Here is a 26,871-nt window from a genome sequence, read left to right as displayed (position 1 = left end):
CTCAGGTGATCCGCCCTCCTTGGCCTCCCAAAGTTCTGGGATTACAGGTGTGAGCCACTGCACCTGGCCTATATTAACACATTTTTGATGTGGCTCCCATCCCAAGGGTTAAGAGGCCAGGCTGGGGGCACGCACTCTCCTAGGCCTCACTAACCACAGATTGTGACACAGCCTCCACCTCCTGGGCTCAAACGATCCTCCCACCTTAGTCTCCTGAGTAGCTGGGGCCACAGGTGTGTACCACCGCACTGGCAAATTTTTTGATTTTTTTTTTTTTTTTTGTAGAGACGGGATCTTGCTATGTCGCCCAGGCTGGTCTGGAACTTCTGGTCTCAAGAGATCCTCCTGAGTTGGCCTTCCAGAAGAGCTGGGATTATAGGTGTCAACCACTGTGCCCAACCATGCTTGCTTTAAATCTACTAATTAAAACTCCTCATAGGGAAATCTGTTTGAGCAATGCTCTGTACCCCACTAAAGGCACTGGCCCATGCGTCTCTTTTTCTCCCCGTCTGTGCTCCCTGACTCCATGTGTGTGACCTCCAGGCATGATGTTTACCCCCAGGACCTGTAAGTAATAAAATCTTTATTTCCATCTTGGGTGTCTCCTAATCACTGGAGGGATGCCCTCCATCCTAAAGATCCCAAACTAAAGCAAAATTATGATGGGGAACTGCAAAAAGGGTCTTTCACAGGCAGTTGTGAAAATAAAAGACGGTTCTATCAAGGGCTAGTTTGGAGGAGAGCAAAGTGGTTCTAAAAAGGCTTTTAACAAGTGGTAAGGGCTGGGTGCGGTGTCTCACGCTTGCAGTCTCAGTGCTTTGGGAGGCTGAGGTGGGAGGATTGCTTGAACCGAGGAATTTGAGACTAGCCTGGGCAATATGGTGAGACGCCATCGCTACAAAATAACAGTAATAATTTTAAAAAGCCAGGCATAGTGGCACACCTGTAGTCCTAGCTCTTTGGGAGACTGAGGTGGTAGGATTGCTTGAGCCCAGGAGTTTAGGGTTACAGTGAGCTGTGGTTGCACCACTGCACTCTAGCCTGGGCGACAGAGTGACACTGTCTCCAAAGAACAAAGAAGGTGGTAGGGATGCTGATAATATGGCACACTTGCTTTTTGAAACAGACTTAAAAACCTCACGTGTGATAACGAAAAATGAGTTGGCTTTTATAAGTAATATTCCTCAGACTTATAACCAATAAATGGAAAATGAGTTTGGAAGTTTTGAATACTGCCAATGAAAAGTAATAGTGTGGCCGAGGACAGTGGCTCACACCTGTAATCCCAGCACTTCGGAAGGCCCAGGTGGGTAACTTGAGCCCAGGAGTTCGAGACCAGCCTGGGCAACATGACAAAACCCTGTCTCTACAAAAAAATACAGAAATTATCTGAGCATGGTGGTGCACATCTGTGGTCCCAGCTATTCGGGAAGCTGAGGTGGGAGAATGGCTTTAGCCTGGGAGGTGGAGACTGCAGTGACCCAAGATCGTGCCACTGCACTCCAGCCTGGCAACAGAGCCAGACCCTGTCTCAAAAAAGAAAAAAGAAAATTAATAGTGGGACAAAATAATGATTCATTGTGCTATAGAAATTCAGTAAAATGACTTGTCAAACTGAGCAGGAATTGCTAAAATAAAGTGATAATTTCATAAAATAGTTCAAGAATAGAATGCCCTTATCAAAGGTCACTAGTGACCATCATGTTGCTAATCATGAATTTTTTTTTTTTCCTAGATGGTGTCTTGCTCTGTCACCAAGGCTGGAATGCAACCTCCGCCTCCCAAGTTCAAGTGATTGTCTTGCCTCAGCTTCCCCAATAGCTGGGATTACAGGCGTATGCCTCCATGCCAAGCCAATTTTTGTATTATTTGTAGAGATGGGGTTTCACCATGTTGGCCAGGCTGGTCTCGAACTCCTGACCTCAGGTGACCCGCCCGCCTCGGCCTCCCAGAGTGCTGGGATTACAGGTGTGAGCCACTGCACCCAACTATGAACAGTTTGGGGACCACATCTGGCCCAGCCACTTGGCAGCATTTGACAGAAGTGATCTCTGATGGACTTTCTTCACTTGGCTCTCATGACGCCTCACTTGCTTGAGTGTCTGCTGAGTTCCCTGGTGGTTTCTTAGTCTCTTTTGCAGGTTCCTCCTCATCTTGATCCTCTCCTCTGACTACAGTCACTCCCTTGGTGAGCTCCTCTAGTCTTACTTTTTTTGAGACGGGCTCTCGCTGTCACCCAGGCTGGAGTGCAGTGGTGCGATCTCAGCTCACTGCAACCTCCACCTCCTGGGTTCAAGCGATTCTCCTGCCTCAGCCTCCCGAGTAGCTGGGATTACAGGTGCCCACCCCCATGCCCAGCTAATTTCTGTGTTTTTAGTAGAGACAGGGTTTCACCATGTTGGCCAGGTTCATCTCGAACTCCTGACCTCAGGTGATCCTCCTGCCTCGGCCTCCCAAAGTGCTGGGATTACAGGTGTGAGCCACTGTGCCCAGCCTTATTATTATTTTTGAGACAGGATCTAGCTCTGTTGCCCAGGCTGTAGTGCAGTGGTGCAATCACAGCTCATTACAGCCTCGACCTCCTGGGCTCAAGCAATCCTCCTGCCTCAGCCTCCTGAGTAGCTGGGACTACAGGCACATGCTACCATGCCCAACTAATTTTTCGATTTTTTGTAGAGATGAGGTTTCATTCATGTTGCCCAGGCTGGTCTCAAACTCCTGCGTTCAAGGGAGCCTCTGGCCTCGGCCTCCCAAAGTGTTGGAATTACTGGTGTGAGCCATTGGGCCCGGCCACTAGGGTCTTTCTAATGGCCTCCAACACTCAAGGGATCCAGCCCTGTGACCTCTGAGCTCATGTCCCACCACACTCTCCCTCATGTCTGCTTCTGCCACTGGCTTCTGCTGCCCTCAGCACATACCAGGCATGACCTTGCCCAGGGCCTCGTAATTTGTTCCTATGGAGGGATTTTCCCCAGAAGCCAGCTGACTTCCTCACTTCCTTCAATCCTTTGTGACAAGCTATTATGCAAGAGTGACAGGGTCATTCACAGCAATGTTTGTCAATCTCAGAACAAATTAAAAAAGAAAATCCAAACGTGATATGTGAAAATTAAGAGGATTTTATTGACTTTTCTATGTTCTTTGAGAAAACTTTTTCATTCACATGTAAAAGTTTGACATTTGATATGAGATTTATTCACACTTTACACATACATTCTTGATTGTGGGGCAGACAATTGTTCATTTCAACAGGACTTTCACATGGTAACAGTCACAAAATTGGCATACTATATTAAAAAATGAAATCAAACAGCTAGACAAAAAGTATGCAGCTTTATGCCAATTTAAATCTCAACATGCACCACCCCTCATCCATGATCTCAGAATTATCTGCTGTGAGCTTATTAAAATATTAGCCAGAGAGTGTCTGAGGTCACAAATGATCGTTTACAAAATAAAACCTCTTTTCCTAGAGCTACTTGTTTTGTTATAGAAAAATACCACAAATAAAAATTAGTGCTATTCAAGGTGTTCATTTCAAAATCACATATGATACACAAGTTTCAAGCCATTGTTTTTGTGTCTCACATTGAAACATCACAATACATGATGTGAAACTGATTTACTGATTAAATGTACCTTGCCCAGCTTGGAAAACCCATTGTCTACTATGTGGACTGCTTACAAATGAGAGTGAGTTAAAACATTTTCAGTTATTGGGTACACTTGTAATTTGTTCCTCCTCAGAAACTACTCAGAAAAACTGCTTGAGAAACATGACAAAATTTGTATTTCTTCCTGATACAAGAAATTTGTCGAAAAATCTGTGATTATAAAACAGATTTGTTTTTTGTTTTTTTTTTAGTTAAAGAAATGGCTAATTTTTTTTTTGTGGTTGGAATCTTATTTTCAAGATGATTCAGAATTCAATGTGGACCCCTTCTGGAGGGTGGGGAGAAGTGGCTAAGTGTTATAAGGTATACTGGACAACACGGGGGTGTTTCAAAGAGGACGACAGGGCACTGTCACAATCAGTCCAACTGTAATTCCTTTCTTGTGATTATGTAAATTTTAAAGAAAAGAGGTTTCTCACAAGCTATATACAGCAGCTTAAAACCTCAGTGTTTCTTTTTCACTTGATACACAATTAAAATTAATTTATGACAAATACTTGTCACAGAAATGTACGTAGGCACATAGAAACTCTACAGCTTTACTGGAGGGGCGAAGTCTTCAGTGGGATCATGATTCTGGATTCCATTTCCTGAATAAGTGGAACTGAAAACAGGATCAGGGTTACTGCACTTGTTACTTTCTAAACACATTATGGTAAATGACACTAACAGACAGATTGCCGAGAATGTTCACAGATGTGCTGCTTGAAAACAAGAGAATATCATAATATACAGGACTAACCTCAAGGGCAGAAATATACAAGCGGACCCTGTATCAGCTGCCATCCTACAAGATGCTATTAAAATTACAACAGATCAGCTGGGCACAGATCACCTGTAATCCCAGCACTTTGCAACAGATCACCTGTAATCCCAGCACTTTGGGAGGCTGAGGCAGGTGGATCACGAGATCAGGAAATCGAGACCATCCTGGCCAACAGGGTGAAACCCTGTCTCTAGTAAAAATACAAAACTTAGCTGGGTGTGGTGGCACCTGCCTGTAATCCCAGCTACTCAGGAGGCTGAGGCGGAGAATCGCTTGAAACCGGGAGGCGGAGGTTGCAGTGAGCCGAGATCGCGTCACTGCACTCCAGCCTGGCGACAGAACAAGACTCCGTCTCAAAAAAAAAAAAAAACAGATCCTACCTGGATATTTGTTTTATTTGTGGGAGGTAGGGAAAGTCCATACTGTGAGGAGAAATGGTGATTTCTCAAACGTTCGCATAAGCAGCAAAATCAAATACAATTATATAATTATAACATGTAATTATATGTTATATAATCTCTTGAACTGAAAGACAAGGTAACGCCTACTTTCTAGGACAAATTACTCTTTTATTTTCGTGGTAGTATAGGGGCTGAGATACGCTTTTTTTTTTTTTTGAGACGGATTCTTGCTCTGTCACCCAGGCTGGAGTGCAGTGGCACAATCTCCACCTCCCAGGTTCAAGCGATTCTCCTGCCTCAGCCTCTCAAATGGAGACAGGTTTCATCATGTTCGTCAGGCTGGTCTCGAACTCCCGACCTCAGGTGATCTGCCCACCTCAGCCTCCCAAAGTGCTGGGATTACAGGCGTGAGCCACTGCGCCCGGCCTGAAATATACTTGCCATGCAACATGGCTGGTACTGATTACCTCTACCAATGCCACTGGGTTACATTCAGCCAACTGTTTTCTTTTAAAAATCAAGCAAACAGGGGTTCATAATATACTTATGTATGTGCACATGCATGTATTATGTACCCAGATACATACTGTACATACAGGAAGTTTAATTTATCTAATTTCAAAATCACTCTTTAATTGATGTATTAAGTTCTGATTTGGGATACTAACAATTCTGATGGAAAAGGAAAGCTTAGAAAAAAATTTTATTTGTGTAATAAGTTTTTAGAGAATATAGAAATCTACAAAAAAAGGTAATGATGTAAAATTTACAACATCCAAGGGTCTGAAAACTGTAACAGATGATATACCTATTTGAAAGCATGGATATTCTACTTTATTGAAAAAAAGTCATGTAAGTATTAGAGAAAAATTGACCATCTCCCTTCCCCCCACAACCTGATAACTCACTATCCTAGCAACATACTATTACGAAAGCCACCTATTAGTGTCAGGGTGAAAGAACATGATTGAAACAGTAAGACAAAAAGCATATTTCATGGCTGTTAAGAGATTACCTGTGTAATATACCAATTCCTCCCAGCCATGTTTGTGCCATGCTGCATTCCGTATGTCTTCCCTGGTCTGAAGATCCCTGTAAGCTTAAAAATAACCACACAGAGAAGTAAGACTTAAAACACATACACTGCATTCCACCCATACATCCGTTAAAGTCTTGCTTCACCTGGACATCTAGTTTTCTCAGGGACTACTTCAGGTGTGTAATATACTGGGCTGGGGAAATTCTGAGCAAAATTATATTAGGCCATGTGGGAAAAGCAAACTTTCAGTCTTTTTTTTTTTTTTTTTTTTTCTGAGACAAGGTCACTCTGTCAACCAGGCTGGAGCGCAATGGCACGATGATGTTTCACCGCGGCCTTGACCTCCTAGGCTCAAGTGATCCTCCCACCTCAGCCTGCTGAATAGCTGGGACTACAGGAATGTGCTACCACATTGGCTAATTTTTGTATTTTTTTGTGCCCAGTCAGATGTCAAACTCCTGGGCTCAAATCATCAAAACGCCTCAGTCTCCCAAAGTGCTAGAATTACAGGGGTGAGCCACCACGCCTGGCCCATTCTTAAGTTAAAAAAATTATTTGTTTGTTTGTTTGAGATGGGGTCTCACTATGTTGCCCGAGCTGGTCTCAAACACCTGGACTCAAGTGATCCTCCCAACTCAGCCTCCAAAACTGCTGGGAATCGAGGCGTGAGCCACCACATCCAGCCACAATTCCCTCTTAAGCTTTACAATCTAGTGAATCTAAGATATACCTTTATAAACCAAGTGAAATTCTCCAATAACATGTTAAATTCATGACCAGAAACTGTGAGACCACAGATGAGCAATGTCAGATCAATTTTACTCAACATTTATCTCGCACTACACTGATCTGGGCAGGGAGTGTGTTCCAGCGGTGAAGCCCCAGGATATGAGGCAGGCGAGGTCAGTTGTGGAGAGTGCCATGGCCCATACGAGGACACGGTGTATAGGGGAGCAGGGCAAGCAATGGGAGAGCTGTGGGAAAGGTGCAAGCTGACCAGGTGGGTGTTGAAGTTGAAAAGGACATCACTGACGTAGGAATAGGAAGAAAGGCGCTTCAGGTGGAGGGGGATCACCTGTGTCATGGTACAATTCACAGGTATCTCATCCAGATGCCTTGGTTTCTTTTCTTTCTTTTTTTTTTTTTTTTTGAGACGGAGTCTTGCTCTGTTGCCCAAGTTGGAATGCAGTGGCGCGATCTCGGCTCACTGCAACCTCCGCCTCTTGAGTTCAATCGATTCTTCTGCCTCAGCATCTTGTGTACCTGGGATTACAGGCATGCGCCTCCATGCCTAATTTTCTGTATTTTTAGTACAGATGAGGTTTCACCATGTTGGTCAGGCTGGTCTCTTAACTCCTGACCTCAGATGATCCACCTGCCTCGGCCTCCCAAAGTGCTGGGATTATAGGCGTGAACCACTGTGCCCAGCCAATATCTTGTTAATTACATTTTTTTTTGAGACAGGGTCTTGCTCTATTTGCCCAGACTGGAGTGCAGTGGCACAGTCATAGCTCACTGCAGCCTCAAACTCCTGGCCTCAAGCAATCCTCTTCAACTTGCTGTTGCTCTGTGAAGCCTTGAGTCCTCCCCACAGGGCAGAGACAAGAGGTCTGTCCTGCATTCCCCACAGCCTCTATGAGAGCTCCGCCATTCACACTCTGGTGCCTGCCTGTTTGCCATTCCAGGATCCTGCATCTGGGAGGCCCTCTCCGGGCAGCTACAGGTGCTGATGTGAATGGAGCATGCACCTGGCTTGACCTCTGCCCAACAGCCAAAGGGATGGAACCTTCCTCCATCCAATCCGGCCCTTCTAGCACCTGTGCTTATTCACATGCCTGGGAGGGTTGCACACCATATACAGCCGCAACGGTAATAACCAGCACCACACAAGGCTCTGGGGGCTCAGGAGGAGTGACGATGTTCACTAGTGGGGAAAGGTGACATCTGGGGCAGGCCTGGAAAAATACCAAAGATGGTGCCAAACAAAAGTGTGTGGGGATGGAGATGGTGAGGGGGTCAATGTCCTGAGACAGTGGAACCACGTCTACAAAGGCAGGCAGTGAGTATGTGCAGGAAGCTGCTGCTCTGGGTAAAATGCAGGCCTGCCTCTGTCGAGGAAGCAAGCAGTCAGTCTACAAAGAAAGGCTGGGACCACTCTGTGGAAGGCACTCTGACTTCCCTGGCCTCCTTCTTCCATGGCTGCTTGCTTTACCCCTTATTCCTTTCCCCATCATCCCTACTCACTTTCAGCTCACTAATGCCATCAATCTATGGACTTTCACTGTTGACCTCCCTAGTTCCAGACAGCCCCATACAGACTGTCCCTCTGTGACGTCTGGATTTGCTGTAGTGGTTAAGGTTACTGACTCAAGATGTGCTCTACTTCCCAGTACAACTTAGTAATGAACTCTTAAATCCCAGTAACTCGAAAAGGGAAAAACAGATACCCCAAAGATGGTGCACCATGTAAAGCTGCCCAATCTGAGAGAAGAATCCCCCGACGGCTTCATTACCATCCTGTCTGAAGCGGATTGCACGAGCCCTGTAAGAATGAGATGATGTTTGTTTAAGACACTGAATTAGATACGCTAACGAGAATCGGTAGACTAAACCTTCACCATACTCAGGGCAGGCTGTTTAAAATGAAGACTAATGGTTTATCAAACTGGTATCAAGTTATCTAAGGCAAATCAAAAGTTATTTTATTTACTTTATTATTATTTGAGACGGAGTCTCATTCTGTCACCCAGGCTGGAGTGCAGTGACACAATCTCAGTTCACTGCAACCTCCACCTCCTGGGTTCGAGCCATCCTCCTGCCTCAACCTCCTGAGTAGCTGAGATTACAGGCACCCGCCACCATGCTCGGCTAATTTTTGTATTTTTAGTAGAGACAAGATTTCCCTATGTTGGCCAGGCTTGTCTCAAACTCCTGACCTCAAGTAATCCGCCCGCCTCAGCCTCCCAAAGTGCTGGGATTATAGGCGTGAGCCACCACACCTGGTCTAAAAGTCATTTTAATGTATATGAAATGTAAGCATACTTTTCTGTAGCTATACTAATTTTTGTGAGAAAATGTACAGTATTTAATAATTATTAAAAATAACAGCAACCTGAAGACGTATATATAGTTGCACTGGTGATTCTTGAAATAAAGTCTAGAACTGGCAGAGGATGGGACCCGTCAATTTAAAAAGCACTGCTTCTCCAGAACACCCTCAGAGGGGAAGCGAGGCAAACCTGGAACTAGAGCACCCAAGGTGCCACAGGGCACTGTACCCAAGGGAGACAGGGACCACCCCTGGGGCAGGGTGTTAAAACACAGGTGAAGGAAGCACACCTTCAAAGCAGCTGATGACTCTGAAATCCTGAGATACACCCCTGCTCTCTGAACTACACAAGGGACTCTGCAACTTCTTGGATGCCATACGGAGGAACCATGGGAATGAAGCTTTCTGGTGGTACAGCCTCGGTAGTGCAGGCAAAGCTGCCTCTTGCTTTTTTTTTTTTCTTTCCTACTAGAGCAAACCATTCAGAAAATGAGTACCAAAGGCATTCATTATGTACCAAATATGGAAGAAAGTACTAATATACATTGTGCCTCTGTGGACATCACACTATGATCAGTTAAAAATAGGCACTTGGCTTAAAACTTTAAGAATTTCCCACTGCAAAAGGTATCAGCTCTTTAATTTTTTTTGAAACAGTCTTCCTCTGTCTCCCAGGCTGGAGTGCAGCGGCGTGATCTCAGCTTACTGCAATCTCCATCTCCTGGGTTCAAGTTATTCTCGTGTCTCAGCCTCCTGAGTAGTTGGGGTTATGGGCACATGACATCACGCTCGGTTTTTTTTTTTTTTTTTTTTTTTTTTTTTAGCTGGAGTCTCGCTGTTGCCCAGGCTGGAATGCAATGGTATGATCTTGGCTCACTGCAACCTCCACCTTCTGGGTTCAAGCGATTTTCCTGCCTCAACTTCCCAAGTAGCTGGGATTACAGGCGCCCACCACCACGTCTGGCTAATTTTTTGTATTTTTGGTAGGCATGAGGTTTCGCCATGTTGGCCAGGCTGGTCTCGATCTGCCCTGCTTCGGCCTCCCAAACTGCTGGGATTACAGGCATGAGCCACCAGGCCAGCCTACAGCCCTTTTTTTTTTCAGACGGAGTCTTACTCTGCCACCCAGGAGTGCAGTGGCGGGATCTCGGCTCACTGCAACCTCTGCCTCCCAGGTTTAAGCTATTCTCCTGCCTCAGCTTCCTGTGTAGCTGGGATTACAGGTGTGCACCACCACGCCTGGCTAATTTTTGTATTTTTAGTAGAGATGGGATTTCACCACATTGGCCAGGCTGGTCTTGAACTCCTGACCTCAAGTGATCTGTCCACCCCAGCCTCCCTAAGTGCTGGGATTACAGGTGTGAGCCACTGCGCCTGGCTCAGAGCCCTTTCCTTTCATACTTGCACCACTTAAAAAAAAATATTTAGTGATGCATCTGAATTCCTAAAAATGTTTTAAAATGTGCCCATTTTTTCAAAAGCAGTCTTCTAGAATCAAAGGTGAAAAGGAAGGTGCTTCAAATGACATAGGGAGGTCACCAGAAGACGCATGGTTAAGGTCTATCAGGAGATGACACACCATGCGTTACCCAGTAAATCCATACCACACTGCCCAGGCTCTGGCCTGAAGTCTCAGTCATATCAGGGTCCCACAGGTGACAAGACTTGGGAAGACAGATTCACTCTAATTCATTCAAAAGAGCTGGCAGCATATAAACAAGGATAGCAACCTACTAACAATGACAGTGAAAGATGTCACTCTCAAGGCACAAGATGCTTGAGTTGGCTTGGCTGAGCATTCTCTTCCTGGAGGCAAACCTCATATATACTGAATGATAACATCTCAAAAGGGGGAAAAAAATCCAAGTAAGAATGATTTCCTGTGAGTGACTAAGCCAGTCTCCTTTTTTAAGACAGAGACTCACTCTGTCACCCAGGCTGGAGTACAGTGGCATGATCTTAGCTGACTGCAGTCTGGAACTCTTGGGCTCGAGGGAGCCTCCTGCCCCGGCCTCCTGAGTAGCTGGAACTACAGGCTTGCACCACTAAGCACAGCCAATTTTTTATTTTTTATTATGTTTCTGTTGTTGTTGAGATGGGGCCTTGCTATGTTGCTTGGGCTGGTCTCGAACTCCTGGGCTCAAGCAATCCAGTCTCCTTAAAATCACTCTACACCTCTGCTCTAATCCACCATGGGCTCAGTGCCATGATGGGAACCTTACCCAAGCGCTTGGGTTCCTTTATGGTGAAAAAGGGACTTCTTGCTATTGCCCCCATGGATTATCCACAAATAAGATGACATCTTTAATCTTTACATTGAGAATTAAGTGATCAATATCTTCACAGAAATTATAAATCTGATTATTGAAATTAAGCAAATCACTTCAATGTGCATTCTAACTCTATTCAGAAGAAAAAAACCTGGCTTTCATTGATAGTGATAAATATTCCAGATTATTCATTTCATTCTGAATTTTTGTAATTTAGTTATGGTAGGCAAAGAAAACATACTTGCCTTAGCCTGGTAACAATCAGAAGCCTGTACAGACGAGGTGGTCACCATCTTAGTTACCTATGTGCCAAAATATAAATTGAATGCTAAACTGGCTTTATAAATAATATATATATATATATTTTTTTTTTGAGACAGAGTTTCACTCTTGTTGCCCACAGTGGAGTACAATGGTGCGATCTTGGCTTGCCGCAACCTCTGCCTCATGGGTTCAAGTAATTCTCTTGCCTCAGCCTTCCGAGTAGCTGGGATTATAGGCATGCACCACCACACTTGGCTAATTTTTGTTATTTTTAGTATAGACAGGGTTTCTCCATGTTGGTCAGGCTGGTCTCGAACTTCTGACCTCAGGTGATCTGCCCATCTTGGCCTTCCAATGTGCTGGGATTACAGGTGTGAGCCACCGCACCTGGTCAAATAATTTTTTAAATAACTGAATAACCCCAGTATGTCCCTGTGGATTCCACGGCGAGCAAGTCTTGATCAGTAATGTGCAAAAATTGAACTAGTGAGTAATCCTATTCCGTGAGTAGCTACATGATTAACAACAATAGTCTAAAAACAAAAGAACAAAAATTGTATATAATAGTAGCATACAACCAAATATGTATTTCTTAGTTTTCAAATGAAAAGAAATTCTAACTTGCATTATTTAGCCTTTGATGATCTAAGGAGGAAAGGTTCATTAGAAATAAATATCACAGAACTATTTGTTGGAGACAGAAGGGATCTTAGAAATTATTTCATGCACAGCAGGAAATTTCATAACCGAAAAAAGAGAAAAACTGGGGCCGAGCGCGGTGGCTCACACCTGTAATCCCAGCACTTTGGGATGCTGAGGCAGGCAGATCACTTGAAGTCAGAAGTTCGAGATCAGCCTGGCCAACATGGCGAAACTCTGTCTCTACTAAAAATACAAAACATATTAGCCAGGTGTGGCGGTGCACGCCTGTAATCCCAACTACTTGGGAGGCTGAGGCAGGCTAATCGCTTGAACCCAGGAGGCAGAGATTGGAGTGAGTCGAGACTGCGCCACTGCACTCCAGCCTGGGCAACAGAGCAAGACTCCGTCTCAAAAAAAAAAAAAAAAGAAAAAGAAAAAAGAAAAGATATAAGTTGAAGTAAAAAAAAAAGGCAAAAAGGTACAAGTTCTCTTTTCAGGGTGAGAGCTGTCAAGTAACTCAAACCCAGAGCTTTTTCTCAGCACCATGTGGCCTCCCCCTTTGTGGGTAAATAGTTATGAAATGCCAGCTTAGGAAACAGAAATAGCAAGTTGCCAAAGAAAAGTAAGAGTTAACATAATTACTTCAAAGAAATAAACACACACATCTCCCCCTAAAAACGAAAAACAGGCTAGGCACGGTGGCTCATGCCTGTAATCCCAGCACTTTGGGAGGCCAAGGCGGGCGGATCATGAGGTCAGGAGATCGAGGCCATCCTGGCTAACACAGTGAAACCCCGTCTCTACTAAAAAACACACAAAAAATTAGCCGGGTGTGATGGCTGGTGCCTGTAGTCCCAGCTACTCGGGAGGCTGAGGCAGGAGAATGGCGTGAACCTGGGAGGCGGAGCTTGCAGTGAGCCGAGTTCGCACCACTGCACTCCAGCCTGGGTGACAGAGCAAGACTCCGTCTCAAAAAAAAAAAAAAAGAAAAGAAACAAAAATTAAGGTACAGAAATATGTTAAGTTTCAAAGAAAAAAAATGCTATAAATCTTTTGTTGAATTAGATATAGATGTATGCTTCAGATTATTTTAGGAAACTATTCCAATGTTTCAAAATTATATATATATTCTGAGATGGAGTCTCACTCTGTCGCCCAGGCTGGAGTGCAGTAGTGCCATTTTGGCTCACTGCAGCCTCCATCTCCTGAGTAGCTGGGACTACAGGTGCTCGCCACCACACCCAGCTAAATTTTTTTTTTTTTTTTTTTTTTTGTATTTTTAGTAGACAGGGTTTCACCATGTTGGCCAGGCTGGTGTCAAATTCCTGACCTCAAGTGATCTGTCTGCCTCAGCCTCCCAAAGTGCTGGGATTACAGGCGTGAGCCACCATGCCCAGGCAGTATTTTTAGCTTCCAAAGAAATCCCATAATGAAGTAAGTATGGAGACTGGTAAAAAGAAAACACCAACAATCTCACCATCACAGAACCCTAAATGTCACTAGTGTTTTTCTTTCCATTTCCTGTCCTAGGCACTGACTTCAGCTAACCAATGGTCAATAATTTATTCTTGCATCCCTCTTAATTATTGAGGCTTTTTCGAGACAGGATCTTGCTCTGTTGCCCAGGCTGGAGTGGAATGGCATGATTATGGCTTGCTGCAGCCTCAACAGCGAGGGCTCAAGTGATCTTCCTGCTCAGCCTCCAGAGTAGCTGGGACTACAGGCAAGTGCACCACTGCACCTGGCTAATTTAGTATTTTTTGTAGAGATGAGGTTTCACCATGTTGCCAAGGCTGGTCTTGAACTCCTGGGCTCAGGGGATCCTCCCACCTCAGCCGCCCGAAGTGTTGGAATTAGAGGCGTGAGCCATAGCACCCGGCCTATTGAGGCTTTGTATGTCTCTGTCTTTTCTCATATTATAATAGTCAGGATTTCTAAAAACGGTATTAAATCATAATGGTGAAAGCTGGTATTTTGTTACAATTGTAATCAGCATGCTTCTTGTGTTTCTTGTGTTTTGAATTTAAGGTAGCTCCTGGGAGGACATGGACAGCTTTATCATTTAAAGCAGGGCTAGTAAACTGGCCCTCTGGCTAATCCCACCCTCTGCTGATGGGCATTTAGGTTGTTTCTACTTGTTGGCTATTATAAAACATGCTGCTATGGTCACTTAAGTGTTTACATGGATGTTTGCTTTCTAATTTGCATTATTTAGCCTTTGATGATCCAAGGAGGAAAGATTCTTGTATAAGAAACACTTATACACATATGTATAAGTGTTTATATGGATGGTATCTTTTGGGTAGACACCCAGGAATGAAATTGCTGGGTCATATGTAATTTTTCTTTTCTTTTTTTTGAGATGGAGTCTTGCTCTGTCACCCAGGCTGGAGTGCAGAGGCGTGACCTTGGCTCACTGCAACCTCTACCTCCTGGGTTCAAGCAATTCTCCTGCCTCAGCCTCCTGAGTAGCTGGGATTACAGGTGCACACCAACATGCCCGGCTACGTTTTTGGTATTTATTTTTAGCACAGATGGGGTCTTATCACGTTGGCCAGGTCGGTCTCGAATTCTTGACCTCAGGTGATCCGCGCCCTCAGCCTCGTTAAGTGCTGGGATTACAGGCGTGAACCACTGCGTCCAAGCCCACATGTAATTTCTGAGGGACTACTAGACTATTTCCAAAGTGGCTGCACCATTTTACATTCCCATCAGCAATATCAGAAGGGTCCACTTTCTCCTCACCTCACTAACACATTATTATCTACCTCTTTTAAGTTACAGCTGTCCCAGTGCGCAGGAACTGGTATCCCATTATAGTTTCACTTTGCATTTCCATAATGACTAAGAAGGTTGAGTCCCTTTCCATAAGCTTATGGGCATTCATGTATTTTCTTTGGTGAAATCCTATTCAAATCCTTTGCCCATTAAAAAGTTTTAAAATTTATTTAAAAAAAAATTTTTTTTTTTTGATACAGGGTCTGTAGCCCAGGCTGAAGTGCAGTGGCACAATCTCAGCTCACTGCAACCTCTGCCTTCCAGGTTCAAGTGATTCTCGTGCCTCAGCCTCCCAAGCAGCTGAGATTACAGGCATGTGCTACCACACCTGGTTAATTTTTTTATTTTTTGCAGAGATGGGGTTTCACCATGTTGCCCAGGCTGGTCTCAAACTCCTGATCTCAGGTGATCTGCCCACCTTAGCCTCCCAAAGTAGCTGTGAGCCACTGCACCTGGCCTAAACATTTTTTAAACGTATTTTTTATTGAATTTACCATCTTACCCATTTTTATGCAGTGTCCAGTATATTTACACTGTTATGCCACAGATCTCCAAAAACATTTTCATTTTGTAAAACTGAAACTCTAAACTCAATAAACACCAATTCCGTATTCCCTCTCTGCCCAGCTCCCGGCAACCACCTTTCCACTTTCTGTTTCTATGATTTTGGCAACACTGGATACTTCACATAAGGAGAATGATACACTATTTGTCCTCTTATTTCACTTAGCATTACATCCTCCTCAAGGTTCACCATATTGCAGTATAAGACAAGACTTCCTTCTTTTTTGGAGGCGGGGGATGAAGTCTCGCTCTGTTGCCAGGCTGGAGTGCAGTGGCGCGATCTCAGCTCACTGCAACCTCCACCTCCCGGGTTCAAGTGATTCTCCTGCCTCAGCCTGCTGAGTAGCTGGGGCTACAGGTGCACGCTACCACGCCCAGCTAATTTTTGTATTTTTAGTAGAGACGGGGTTTTGCCATGTTGGCCAGGCTGGTCTCAAACTCCTGAGCTCGGGTGACCAGCCTGCCTTGGCCTCCCAAAGTGCTGGGATTACAGGTGTGAGCCACCGCACCCAGCCCACAATTTCTTTATCCATTTATCTATTGATGGATATGTGGGTTGTTTCTACCTCTTGGCTACTGCAAATAAAGCTATGATAAACATGGGTATGCAAATCTTTTTGAGATCTGCTTTGAATTCTGTTGGATATATACCCAGAAGTGGGACTGCTGAATCACACTAATTCCATTTTCAATTTATTTTTTATTTTTGTGAGACAGGGTCTCACTGGGAGTGCAGTGGCATGATCATGGCTCACTGCAGTCTCCACCTCCCCAGGCTCAAGCAATCCTCCCACCTCAGCCTCCTGAATAGCTGAGACTACAGGCATGTGCCACCACCACGCCTGGCAAGTTTTTTTGTTTTGTTTTGTTTTTTATAGAGACAGGGTTTCACCATGTTGCCCAGGCTGGTCACCAACTCCTAGCATCAAGCGATCCTCCTGCCTTGGCCTCCCAAAGTGCTAGGATTATGGGTGTGAGCCACCACACCCAGCTGCTGTCTTTTCAAATTCTTTACCCATTTTTTAATTGAGTTATCTGTATTCTTATTATTGAGTTGTAAGAATTATTTATCTATTCTGAATTCAATTTGCTTATCAGACATATGATTTGCAAATATTTTATTCCAGTATATGACTTGTCTTTTTAATTAAAATTTTTTTTTTTTAGTATCACTGAAAGTAAGGCATTTTTTTGTTTTGTTTTGAAACAGTCTACTGTCACCCAGGCTATAGTGTAATGGGGTGATCTTGGCTCACTACCACCTCTGTCTCCCAGGTTCAAGTGATTCTCCTGCCTCAGCCTCCTGAGTAGCTGGAACTACAGGTGCACACCGCCATACGTGGCTAATTTTTGTATTTTTAGTAGAGACAGGGTTTCACCAAGTTGGTCAGGCTGGTCTCAATCTCCTGACCTCAAGTGATCTTCCCACCTTGGCCTCCCAAAGTGCTGGGATTACAGGTGTGAGCCACCATCCCCGCCCTAATTTTTTATTTTTTTGAGACAGGGTCTTATTCTCTCCCAGGCTGAATAGTAGCACAATCATGGCTCACTGCAGCTTCCACCTTTAAGGCTCAGGTGATCCTCCCACCTCAGCCTCCCGAGGAGCTGGGACTACAAGTGTGTGCCACCATGCCCGGTTAATTTTTGTATTTTTTTGTAGAGTCGGGGTTTCGTCATGTTGCCCAGGCTGGTCTCAAAGTCTCAAATGTCTGGGCTGAAGCAATCCTCCTCCTTCAGCCTCCCCAAAGTGCTGGAATTACAGGCATGAGTCATCATGCCCAGTCTTTATTTTTATTTTTATTTTATTTTTTTGAAAAGGAGTCTCACTCTGTCACCTAGGCTAGAGCACAGTGGTGCGATCTCAGCTCACCGCAACCTCTGCCTCCTGGGTTCAAGCAATTCTCCTGCCTCAGCCTCCCAAGTAGCTGGGATTACAGGAGTGCACCGCCACGCTCGGCTAATCTTTATATTTTTAGTAGAGATGGGGTTTTGCCATGTTAGCGAGGCTGGTCTCGAACTCCTAACTTCAGGTGATCTGCCCACCTCAGCCTCCCAATGTGCTGAGATTACAGGTGTGAGCCAACATGCCCGGACTTTTTTTTTTTTTTTGAGACAGGGTCTCACTCTGTTGCCCAGGCTGGAGTGCAGTGGTGCAATCTTGGCTCACTGCAAACTCCATCTTCTGGGCTTAAGCAATTCTCTTACTCAGCCTCCCAAATACCTGGGACCTCAGGCATGTGGCATCACACCTGGCTAGTTTTATTTATTTATTTATTTTGGTAGAGGTTGGAGGTCTTACTATGTTGCCCAGGCTGGTCTTGAACTCCTGGACTTGAGTGATTCTCCTGCCTTGGCTTCCCAAAGTGCTGGGATTACAGGCATGAGCCACAGTGCACCTGGCTAGTCTTTTGCACTTCTAAAGCCTGCTGGGAGTTTGATAGGGATTCTGCTGAATCTACATATCAACTTGTGGAAAAATTGTTATTTTTCTACTCAAACTAGCAAGGAAAAAAAGAAGAAACTATTATTGACATGGTGTGTATATATGACAAAAGTAACGTTTCAGAAAAGATGATATCCAAGAAGTATGTAAACTAACCTTATGCAATATTGGTTTTGCTTTTAAAAAAAAGGTGCTTATCTTTTAGAAATATATATAGTACTGAAATATTTATGAATGAAATAGAATGCTGTCTGGGATTTAATTCCAAACAATCTGGGTTGAAGGAGTTAGGCCTAAACAAGATTGGCCATGTGTTAATTATTGAAGCTAAGAGATGGATGTGGAAGGGGAGCCCCATTATTCTCTCTAGTTTTGTATGTTTGAAAAATCTCATAATAAAAACATCAAACGAAACATTAGTGTAGTGTTAAGTCACGGTACTATCCTCAGATTTTTTTCCCTAGAATTAACACTATGGCCTAAACTAATCTATTCACAAGACTTAAAAAATCACCATTCAGTAATATACTCACCAGTAATTGCCCCATTCAATCATGGTTCCTGGCTGAAAACAGATTTAGATTTGGTTTGTTAGTTCTTCTGTGAAAAAAAAAAATACAGAAATAGCAAACAGCAGTAGAAAAAACATTAAGTGACAAAACTAACTTCAAAAAACCTTTTTTTTTTTTTTTTTTGAGACAGACTCTTGCTCCGTCGCCCAGGCTGGAGTGCAGTGGCTCAATCTCAGCTCCTGCAACCTCCGCCTCCTGGGTTCAAGCAATTCTCCTGCCTCAGCCTCCTGAGTAGCTGGGATTACCGGCGCCCGCCACCATGCCTGGCTAATTTTTTATATTTTTAGTAAGAGATGGGGTTTCACCATGTTGGCCAAGCTGGTCTCAAACTCCTGACCTCAGGTCACCCACCTGCCTTGACTTCCCAAAAAGCTGGGATTACAGGCATGAGCCACCACACCCAGCCAAAACTTTACTTTTTAATTTAATAGAGACAGGGTCTCACTATGTTGTTCAGGCTGGTCTCAAACTTCCTGGCTCAAGCAATCCTCCAACCTTGGCCTCCCAAAGTGCTGGGATTACAGGCATTAGCCACTTTAATAATGCTGTTATGTGGGGGCTTTCTTTCTAGTCCTCAGTAGGAAAATTTCTAGAAAGTGTTATAAGATATTATTGCCTTTTACTCTTATCATGTTATATAATTTGTTCAACAGTCACAGTGTTTATTAGCTGCTCTCCTTTAACCACAACAGATGTTACATATTGTACCTTATCCTGCACTTTAGGTCTTTCTTCTTAAAAACAAATATGTTATTTAGAAAAATATCAAATAATAAGCTTTATGTGTAAGGCCATAAAAAGCAAAAGAGCTTAGCCTTGGTGACAGTGTGAGACCCAGTCTTAAAAAATATATATATATATACATATATATATATATAATGCTAGACACACATCACAGAATGTACACACAAGTTCTGTTGTCAGCCTTACAAAATGCTTGTGCTTTTTCACAGAGGAGTAAAAGGAATAACTTATATTTCTGTACTTACTCGGAGTTGGTAAGACCTGAGTTCATATATATTAGGTCCGGATCTTGGCACAGGCTCATTCCAGAAACTGAACTCCAACAGGAGCTGATTCTTCCTGGAGAGAAGCATGTCACTTCTTGCCTTACGAAATTCCAAAAATTCCTTTGAGTGAAAAAAATGTGCTCATGAAATCTTCTGATACTTACATTAAGCCCATTTCAGTAACACTGATGTTCCTACAGAATACTATAATAGGGTAATCAACAGGTCCCAGTTGGCCTGAGACAGTCCCAGTTTACATCTGTTGAGCTTGCATAATCATTAACAGCATTCCTTTTCATTCTCAAAAGTGTCCAGGTTTAGATGACAAATTACTTGGTCATCCTAATTATTTAGGTGGCAATGCAAACAAATTTAATTTGCTATATTTTTAGATTCTTCTAACAGTGTTTGATGGCACATCAATAGAAGTAGCATGCAGACTACAAAAGAGCAGATAATTCAAAACCTATTTATATTTGTCTGGGAATCTATTCAAAAGAATTTCTTTCTTAATGATGTGTGGCTTTTAAATTTCTCCCTATTGACAAGCACCTGCTAGTGAAGGGAGGGTGGAAAGCAAAGTCAGCCCAAGATAAACTCTATGTGTGTGACAAACAGTTCCTGAATTACACAGTTTTAGGTCATCCAGAGCTAATTGTGCCTGCCATGCTGACTGATACACCAGTCACCAGTCTTTTGGGGGTTTTTTTGTGTTGTTTTTTTGAGGCAGAGTCTCACTCTGCTGCCCAGGCTGTAGTGCAGCGGTGTAGTTTCGGCACACTGCAACCTCTGCCTTCTGGGTTCAAGCAATTCTCGTGCCTCAGCCTCCCGAGTGGCTGGGATTACAGTTGTGCACCACCATGCTCGGCTAATTTTTGTATTTTTAGTAGAGATGAGGTTTTGCCATGTTGGCCAGGCTGGTCTCAAACTCCTGGCCTCAACTGATATGCCTGCCTTGGCCTCCCAAAGTGCTGGGATTACAAGCATGAGTTACCGCACCCAGCCCAGTCACCGGTTTCAAAGTACCACCTTATCAGTTTCAAAGCATAATTGACTTTTATAATAAGAACAATAAGAATTTTTTTTTTTTTTTTTTTTTTTGAGACAGAGTCTTGCTCTGTCGCCCAGGCTGGAGTACAGTGGCGCAATCTCAGCTCACTGCAAGCTCCACCTCCCGGGTTCACGCCATTCTCCTGCTTCAGCCTCCCGAGTAGCTGGGACTACAGGTGCCTGCCACCAAGCCCGGCTAATTTTTTTGTATTTTTTTTAGTAGAGACGGGGTTTCACTGTGTAAGCCAGGATGGTCTCGATCTCCTGACCTCGTGATCCGCCTGCCTTGGCCTCCCAAAGTGCTGGGATTACAGGCGTGAGCCACCGCACCCGGTCAGAATTGTTGTTTGAATAGTATTACAACTGTTTATGTTTAAATACAACTTCAGGAGTCCAAACAATAAAATTTCTGTTACAAAAAATGAAGTTTATTAACAAAAACTGAAGACAGAAAAGTCATTTAATTCTGTACTAACATCTATATATCACTAGTCTAAGTAAACATTTTTCAATATCATTACCTTATTTTCTCTGAGTTTATTCATGACTTCTGTGAGGGCTGGATAGCCTCCTTCATACCTCCAGAGGTGGACTGAAATGCATTTTAAAAGACAGTATACATTTAGAATTTCATGATACTACTACTTGAAAATGTTCTAGATAGGTATAACGTTAACACAGCACAAAACTGTAGGCTGGTTGTGTGGTGGCTCATGCCTGTAATCCCAGCACTTTGGGAGGCTGAGACAGGCGGATCACTTGAGGTCAGGAGTTCCAGACCAGCCTGGCCAACATGGTGAAACCCCGTCTCTACTAAAAATACAAAAATTACCTGGGTGTGGTGGTGGGCACCTGTATTTCCAGCTACTTGGGAGGCTAAACCAGAAGAATCGCTTAAACCCGGGAGGCAGAGGTCGCAGTGAGCCTAGATACTCATCACTGCACTCCAGCCTGGGCAACAGAGCAAGACTCTGTCTCAAAAAACAAAAAAACTGTAATGCCCCATGTTTTGGCCTATGAGTTACATCATAACGGTTCAATAATAGATTCAAACATTAAAAACAATTTTAAAACCATTTTCGCAATGAATTGTTGAAGAAACTACTTTAATCATAAAATTAGACTGAGACTTGGAAAGCTTTGATGATAAGAACAAGCATTAAATTAGAAAATTACTTAAGTGTTACATAAGGCTTAAGGAAGAAGTGTTTATTCCAAAGACTTCGCTTCCTACCAGCTTGGTCCTGCTCGCCATACCACGTGTTCCAAGTCCCCACCAAAGTACAAGGGTAGTGTTTATCTTCGTGAATCTTTGGCAACACCTCTTGACTTAAAGAGAAGAAACAGCAACACTAATTAAACAACCAGCAAAATTTGACCAGGTGGACAGCACCTGATCAGTAACAGGAAAAAGACCACCTACTCTGTGTTCTAACAACTGACCTTAGAACATCATGATAAAACGGCATGTGGAATTAACCTTTTAGCTGAATTATGTTGTATTCCAACACCCTGCTGATCAGAAGCTTAGGTTTCTGATACCCCAACTATCTAGAAGAGTTGTTCAATCAGTATAAAGATGATAAAGAAAAACCAAAGGTCCCAGGATTTTGGGAGCTATGGGTCTACTATTTTCCATTTGAGGGGAAAAAAAACGACATCACCAAAAAACATTCTGTTGGTTCCAAAGACAGGAAGAATGAGAGACGGGGAATAGTAGAAAAGAACACGGAAGAAATAAGGAAGATGGAAAGGGAGGAAAGTAATGTTCAAGACAGAGGCAGACAACACAAGCAGTACCAGCAGGCAGAGGTAACAGGAGCAGAGAACAAGCTGGCCTTCAGGAAGGAGCAAGAAGACAGCTGGAACACAACATAGTCTGGAAGCGACTCCAACCTCCAATAGTCCCCAAGGGCATCAACATGGCAGAAGAATAAAAATTAAAGATACAATGCGAAGCATAAATTATGTTCTACTCAATTCAATGGGCCAAGGGGATGGGAGGGGTGTCACGTAGTCTCGCACCGAACACACCAACCAATTCATTCCCGCGCATTGTGCAGGGACAGGGACAAAGCCATGACAGGTCACGGCAGTGTATGAATTTAACAGGGGTGTCAGAGTGGAGCTTGGTTCCATGGAAGCTTTCCTATGGTATAGATTCTAATGTACAGGGAAAGGCAAAGGGAAGAGTGTAACTGTTTTACACCAAGAGAAAAGCTAAAACCTGCACACTTTTTGAATAGAAAAATTATGATGAAAAAGTATCATACAGATTCAACAATGGATGCAAAAGGGGATCAAGGGCAAGAAATGGAACCTGTTCACACTATTTGCTGACTCTGATATTTAACTAGTGATCACCACCACATGCTGGGGCTACAGGACCAAGGGTATGTAAGTACCATGTGCTAACCGACTGCACCACTGGAGCTCCATACGACCAGGGATATATAAATGGTTAACAGAGAAAAGTTTCAAAACGGTCTAAGTCTAACTAACTGAAAACCCATACATCTTTATGACCCAGTATAGTGACCACATCATGTGTACTTTTGGAAGAGTAGCATTTACTTTTTAAATTAGGATCTGATATTAAATGTATCTGATGCGTGACTCATGAATGTTCAGAAATAACATGGGATCAATGAAAATCGAGGACAGGGAAAGAGGGATTCTGCTAGGGAAATGTATGTCCAACATTTCCTTTTCGTCGCATGACATGAGCAGGAATAGACAACCCTGCATTGGAGGCAGTGCCCAGGAGGAAGCCCAGTACACATGATTCAGGTGGGGTCCAGAAAGGGGCCTGGCAACGGGGCCTAGGTTTTTCACCAACACAAAGTCACGCATGGATTTGTAGCCACTCCTCTTTGCTGGGGACCCCAAACCTGCTCTTAGGAGCCCTGGCCTTACCTGAATGGAGATTGTAAGGCAGGCAGTACTTGTACCCAGAACTGGATGGGTTGGGCAGAATCCCATTACTGGGACCCCTAAAAACCAGGCAGGAGTTAAGTCTTTATGTTCTGGAAACAGGGAGCTGCTGAAAGTTTCAGAGAAAAGAAAAAACGTGATGAAAAAAGAAAACAGAACTCAAGCAGATCAATCTGACAAACTTTGGGGTAATGTACTGCAGGGCAGGAAGGAGACACAGGTATAGCTTGGAGCCCAGAAAGGTAGTCAGAAAAAAAGCTACTTGGGAATGGGGCTCGAGAGGCTTGGAGAGGGAGATGGAGAAGGAAACAAGAGAACCAAAATACATGTCCGATGAAGAATGCATGGCTTAGGTGACAGATTCACCACAGAGAACTAAGGAACGGGCTGAGTAAAACAAGGTGAGTGGCACAGACAGGGAAGTTGGAAGAGCAAGGTGATTCTACATGCTGGGTGTGAAGTGAGAGCACAACATCAAATAGAAATAGGAACAGACAGCCAGAAACCCGAGACAGGAGACGAAGTGATAAGACAGGACAAAAAAGGTAATCCAGGACAACATCGGCATAGGGAAAAATTCCATTTTCATGAGAAAAGACTTAGAAATAAACATCTGCTTTGTTTTAAGGGCATTTTTTAATAAAGAGAAATGTGCTGGAATGAGCAAGAAATTCAATGCTATTGTTACATTTCATAAGCTATCTTCAAAAACAAAACAATAAAAAACAAAAGGTTTTTCTTCTAAAAAGTATGCTGATTATAGGGACAAAATTGTTTGCTTTCTTAAGAACGTAGTAGATATTAAAGGTAAAAACAAAACAAAACAAAACAAAAAACCTTTTTCTTCACATTTGCTCACCATGGGTCATTAAAATACTATTTCTGTTAACTTAAAAGCTGGTAAGCTTAGTTCTCCCCTTTCGTCTTAAAGTTTACAAATTCTGTAAGCAGGTTTAGATCTCAAATCATAGGAGAATCAGCGGAAGGGACTTGGATCCTGGAGAACAGAGGAGTTGGGAAGAAATGGCAGCTATGTTCGAATACATACAGGACTCTCACAGGGCAGTTTTACTTAGGGGAATCAATGAAGGACTCAGAGATGTGAATTCTTATTCCTAACACTCAGAGCTGTCCAGAGATGGAACTTACTTCAGGACAGGCAGTCAGGAAGGTCTGTGGAAAGGACTCCAGCACTGGATAAGTAGATGGACTAGACAGCCTGGCAAAGTTCCTCCAAACACAAGAGTCTGGTAACATTCTAAAGTCTGATAGCCTATATGATGATTTAGCTGTGTGAGTGCTTAAAATCAAAACGCCTTCCGCAATCCCACACGAAGCTCAGTTTAAGAGCCTCTGAATGTTCAGCTTCAAAAGAGAGGGATGAAAGATCTCTCTCTATGCTATCAAGTGTTAGTGGAATTAACTAACAAATAAAGTCATTATTTTTCCCCAAGTAAAGGATAGTTTGGTATACACACCAAATTTTGTTGTATGCTTCTAGGCATTCCGGTTTAACATTGTGAACTGAAACAAAAGAAAATTCAACGATAAACTTAGGAACAAAGGGGAAAAAAAGTCAACTATGAAGATAGCAAACCTGTCACTCACACTGTAATTTGTATAGATTGCTTGTTTCCTTTTTGGCTAGGAGATTGGAGTGGGCATCTTTTCTTGGATCAACTTTCCGGACAAATAAGGATTTTAGCCAGCTGTCTTCTCGAGATCTGTTGCTGGAAGATGTCCATGTCCTATGGAATAACAAAGGTGTTGTCACGCAGTATACTGTTTTCATATATCCATCAGTTCACCTGGCAAACACAGTGAGCAGCTATTCTAGGCACCGTTCCAGAACCTGGGCTACCACAGAATACCTGCTTTCCATGACAACAGCATGCACTCCAAGAAGCGGAAGCAAAGAAAAATGTAAAATGTGTGGCACTCCTATAAGAGAGCCCACATTTATCTTTGCAATTTGCACTATGTGTTTTTCAAAGCAATTTTTGACACAGAAAAAATACACATGGATACCTAGAGTAGATAAACCCACAGAGACAGAAAGCAGAACGGAGGTTGCCAGGAGGTGAGGAAAGGGGAGGTTGGGGTAAGGAGTTTCAGTTTGGGAAGATGAAGAAATTCTCAAGATGAATGGTAGTGATGTTTCCCCAAAATGTGAATCTACTCAATGCCACTGAACTGTATGCTTAAAATGGTTAAAATGGTGAATTTTACATTACGTACATTTTGCCACAATTTAAAAAATATTATCTGATTTGGAAACAGATAGTGGTGATGATTGTACAACATTGTGAATATAAGTAATGCCACTGAATTATGCACTTAAGATGGTTTAAATGGCAAATTTTATGTATATATGTTTTACCACAATAAAAATATTTTAAAAATACAAGGAAAATGAAATACATTCTTTCTTTAAAAAAAATTTACCCCTCAAGTAAATTAAAAATCAAAAATTTTTTTTTTTTTTAGATGGAGTCTCGCTCTATCGCCCAAGCTGGAGTGCAGTGGCACGATCTGGGCTCACTGCAACCTCCGCCTCCCAGGTTCAAGCGATTCTCCTGCCTCACCCTCTAGGGTAACTGGGATTACAGACACACACCACCACGCCCAGTTAATTTTTTGTATTTTAGTAGAGATGGGGTTTCACTGTGTTGCCCAGGCTGGTCATGAACTCCTGAGCTCAGGCAATCCACCTGCCTCAGCCTCCCAAAGTGCTAGGATTACAGGCAGGAGCTACCGAGCCTGGCCAAAAAAAAATCAAGATTTGTAAAAATTAACTTTAAAAATCAAAAATTTTTTAACTGCCCCCACAAACCTCAGAATACCAACTTTATTAACACATTGCTAATTTTCATCTTATAATTAAATTTCTATTGTGAATGCTTTCAGAAAGTGAGGATAAATTTGACTCAAGTCACAAACTATACTTTACTCATGGATTTCTTTCTTTTTTTAAGACTGGGTCTTGCCCTGTCACCCAGGCTGGTGTGTGGTGGTGCAACAGCTCACTGTAGTTCACTGTAGCCTCAAATTCCTGGGCTCAAGTGATCGTCCGTCCCACCTCAGCCTCCTGAGAAGCTGCGACTAGAGGCATATGTCATCTTGCATGGTTAATTTTTTAAAATTTTTTGTAGAGATGGGGTCTTGCTATGTTGCCCAAGTTGTTCTCAAACTCCTGGCCTCAAGCAATGCTCCCACTTCAGCCTCTCAAAGTGCTGGGATTATAGGTGTAAACCACTGCAATTGGCCCTACTTCACAAATATCTATGTGCATGTTGAACTCCCATATGCCAGCTAATAGGAATACAAATTTGTTGACCTCCCAAGAGGGCAGTGTGGCATCATCCATATCAAAATGGAAACTGTGTATGACTTCAGCCCAATAATGACACTTGTG

At 43.2% G+C, this 26,871-nt stretch overlaps 1 protein-coding gene across 2 annotated transcripts in view; it reads right to left on the bottom strand.

The window, feature by feature from the left end:
- Positions 1–3,099: 3,099 nt before the first annotated feature.
- The window catches only part of NIPSNAP2 (nipsnap homolog 2), a 35,684-nt gene continuing 11,912 nt past the window's right edge, over positions 3,100–26,871 (bottom strand). Inside the window, exons 2-10 of one of the 2 annotated variants that reach the window (XM_001158461.7) lie at positions 25,065–25,204; positions 24,935–24,980; positions 21,757–21,851; positions 21,044–21,114; positions 19,452–19,592; positions 18,424–18,455; positions 8,328–8,422; positions 5,857–5,940; positions 3,100–4,278 (exon numbers count right to left, since the gene is read on the bottom strand). In XM_001158461.7, the coding sequence (XP_001158461.2) occupies positions 4,214–4,278; positions 5,857–5,940; positions 8,328–8,422; positions 18,424–18,455; positions 19,452–19,592; positions 21,044–21,114; positions 21,757–21,851; positions 24,935–24,980; positions 25,065–25,204 (769 nt within the window). In that variant the 3' untranslated portion in view covers positions 3,100–4,213. The remainder of the gene's footprint in view (positions 4,279–5,856; positions 5,941–8,327; positions 8,423–18,423; positions 18,456–19,451; positions 19,593–21,043; positions 21,115–21,756; positions 21,852–24,934; positions 24,981–25,064; positions 25,205–26,871) is intronic. The other variant, XM_001158023.7, reaches the window with a different exon arrangement.

This window comes from Pan troglodytes, chromosome 6 (genome assembly GCF_028858775.2).
Source record: "Pan troglodytes isolate AG18354 chromosome 6, NHGRI_mPanTro3-v2.0_pri, whole genome shotgun sequence".
Lineage (NCBI taxonomy): Eukaryota > Metazoa > Chordata > Mammalia > Primates > Hominidae > Pan > Pan troglodytes.
The sequence above is the reverse complement of the archived record's forward strand: the minus strand, read 5'-3'. Positions and strand labels throughout refer to the sequence as shown.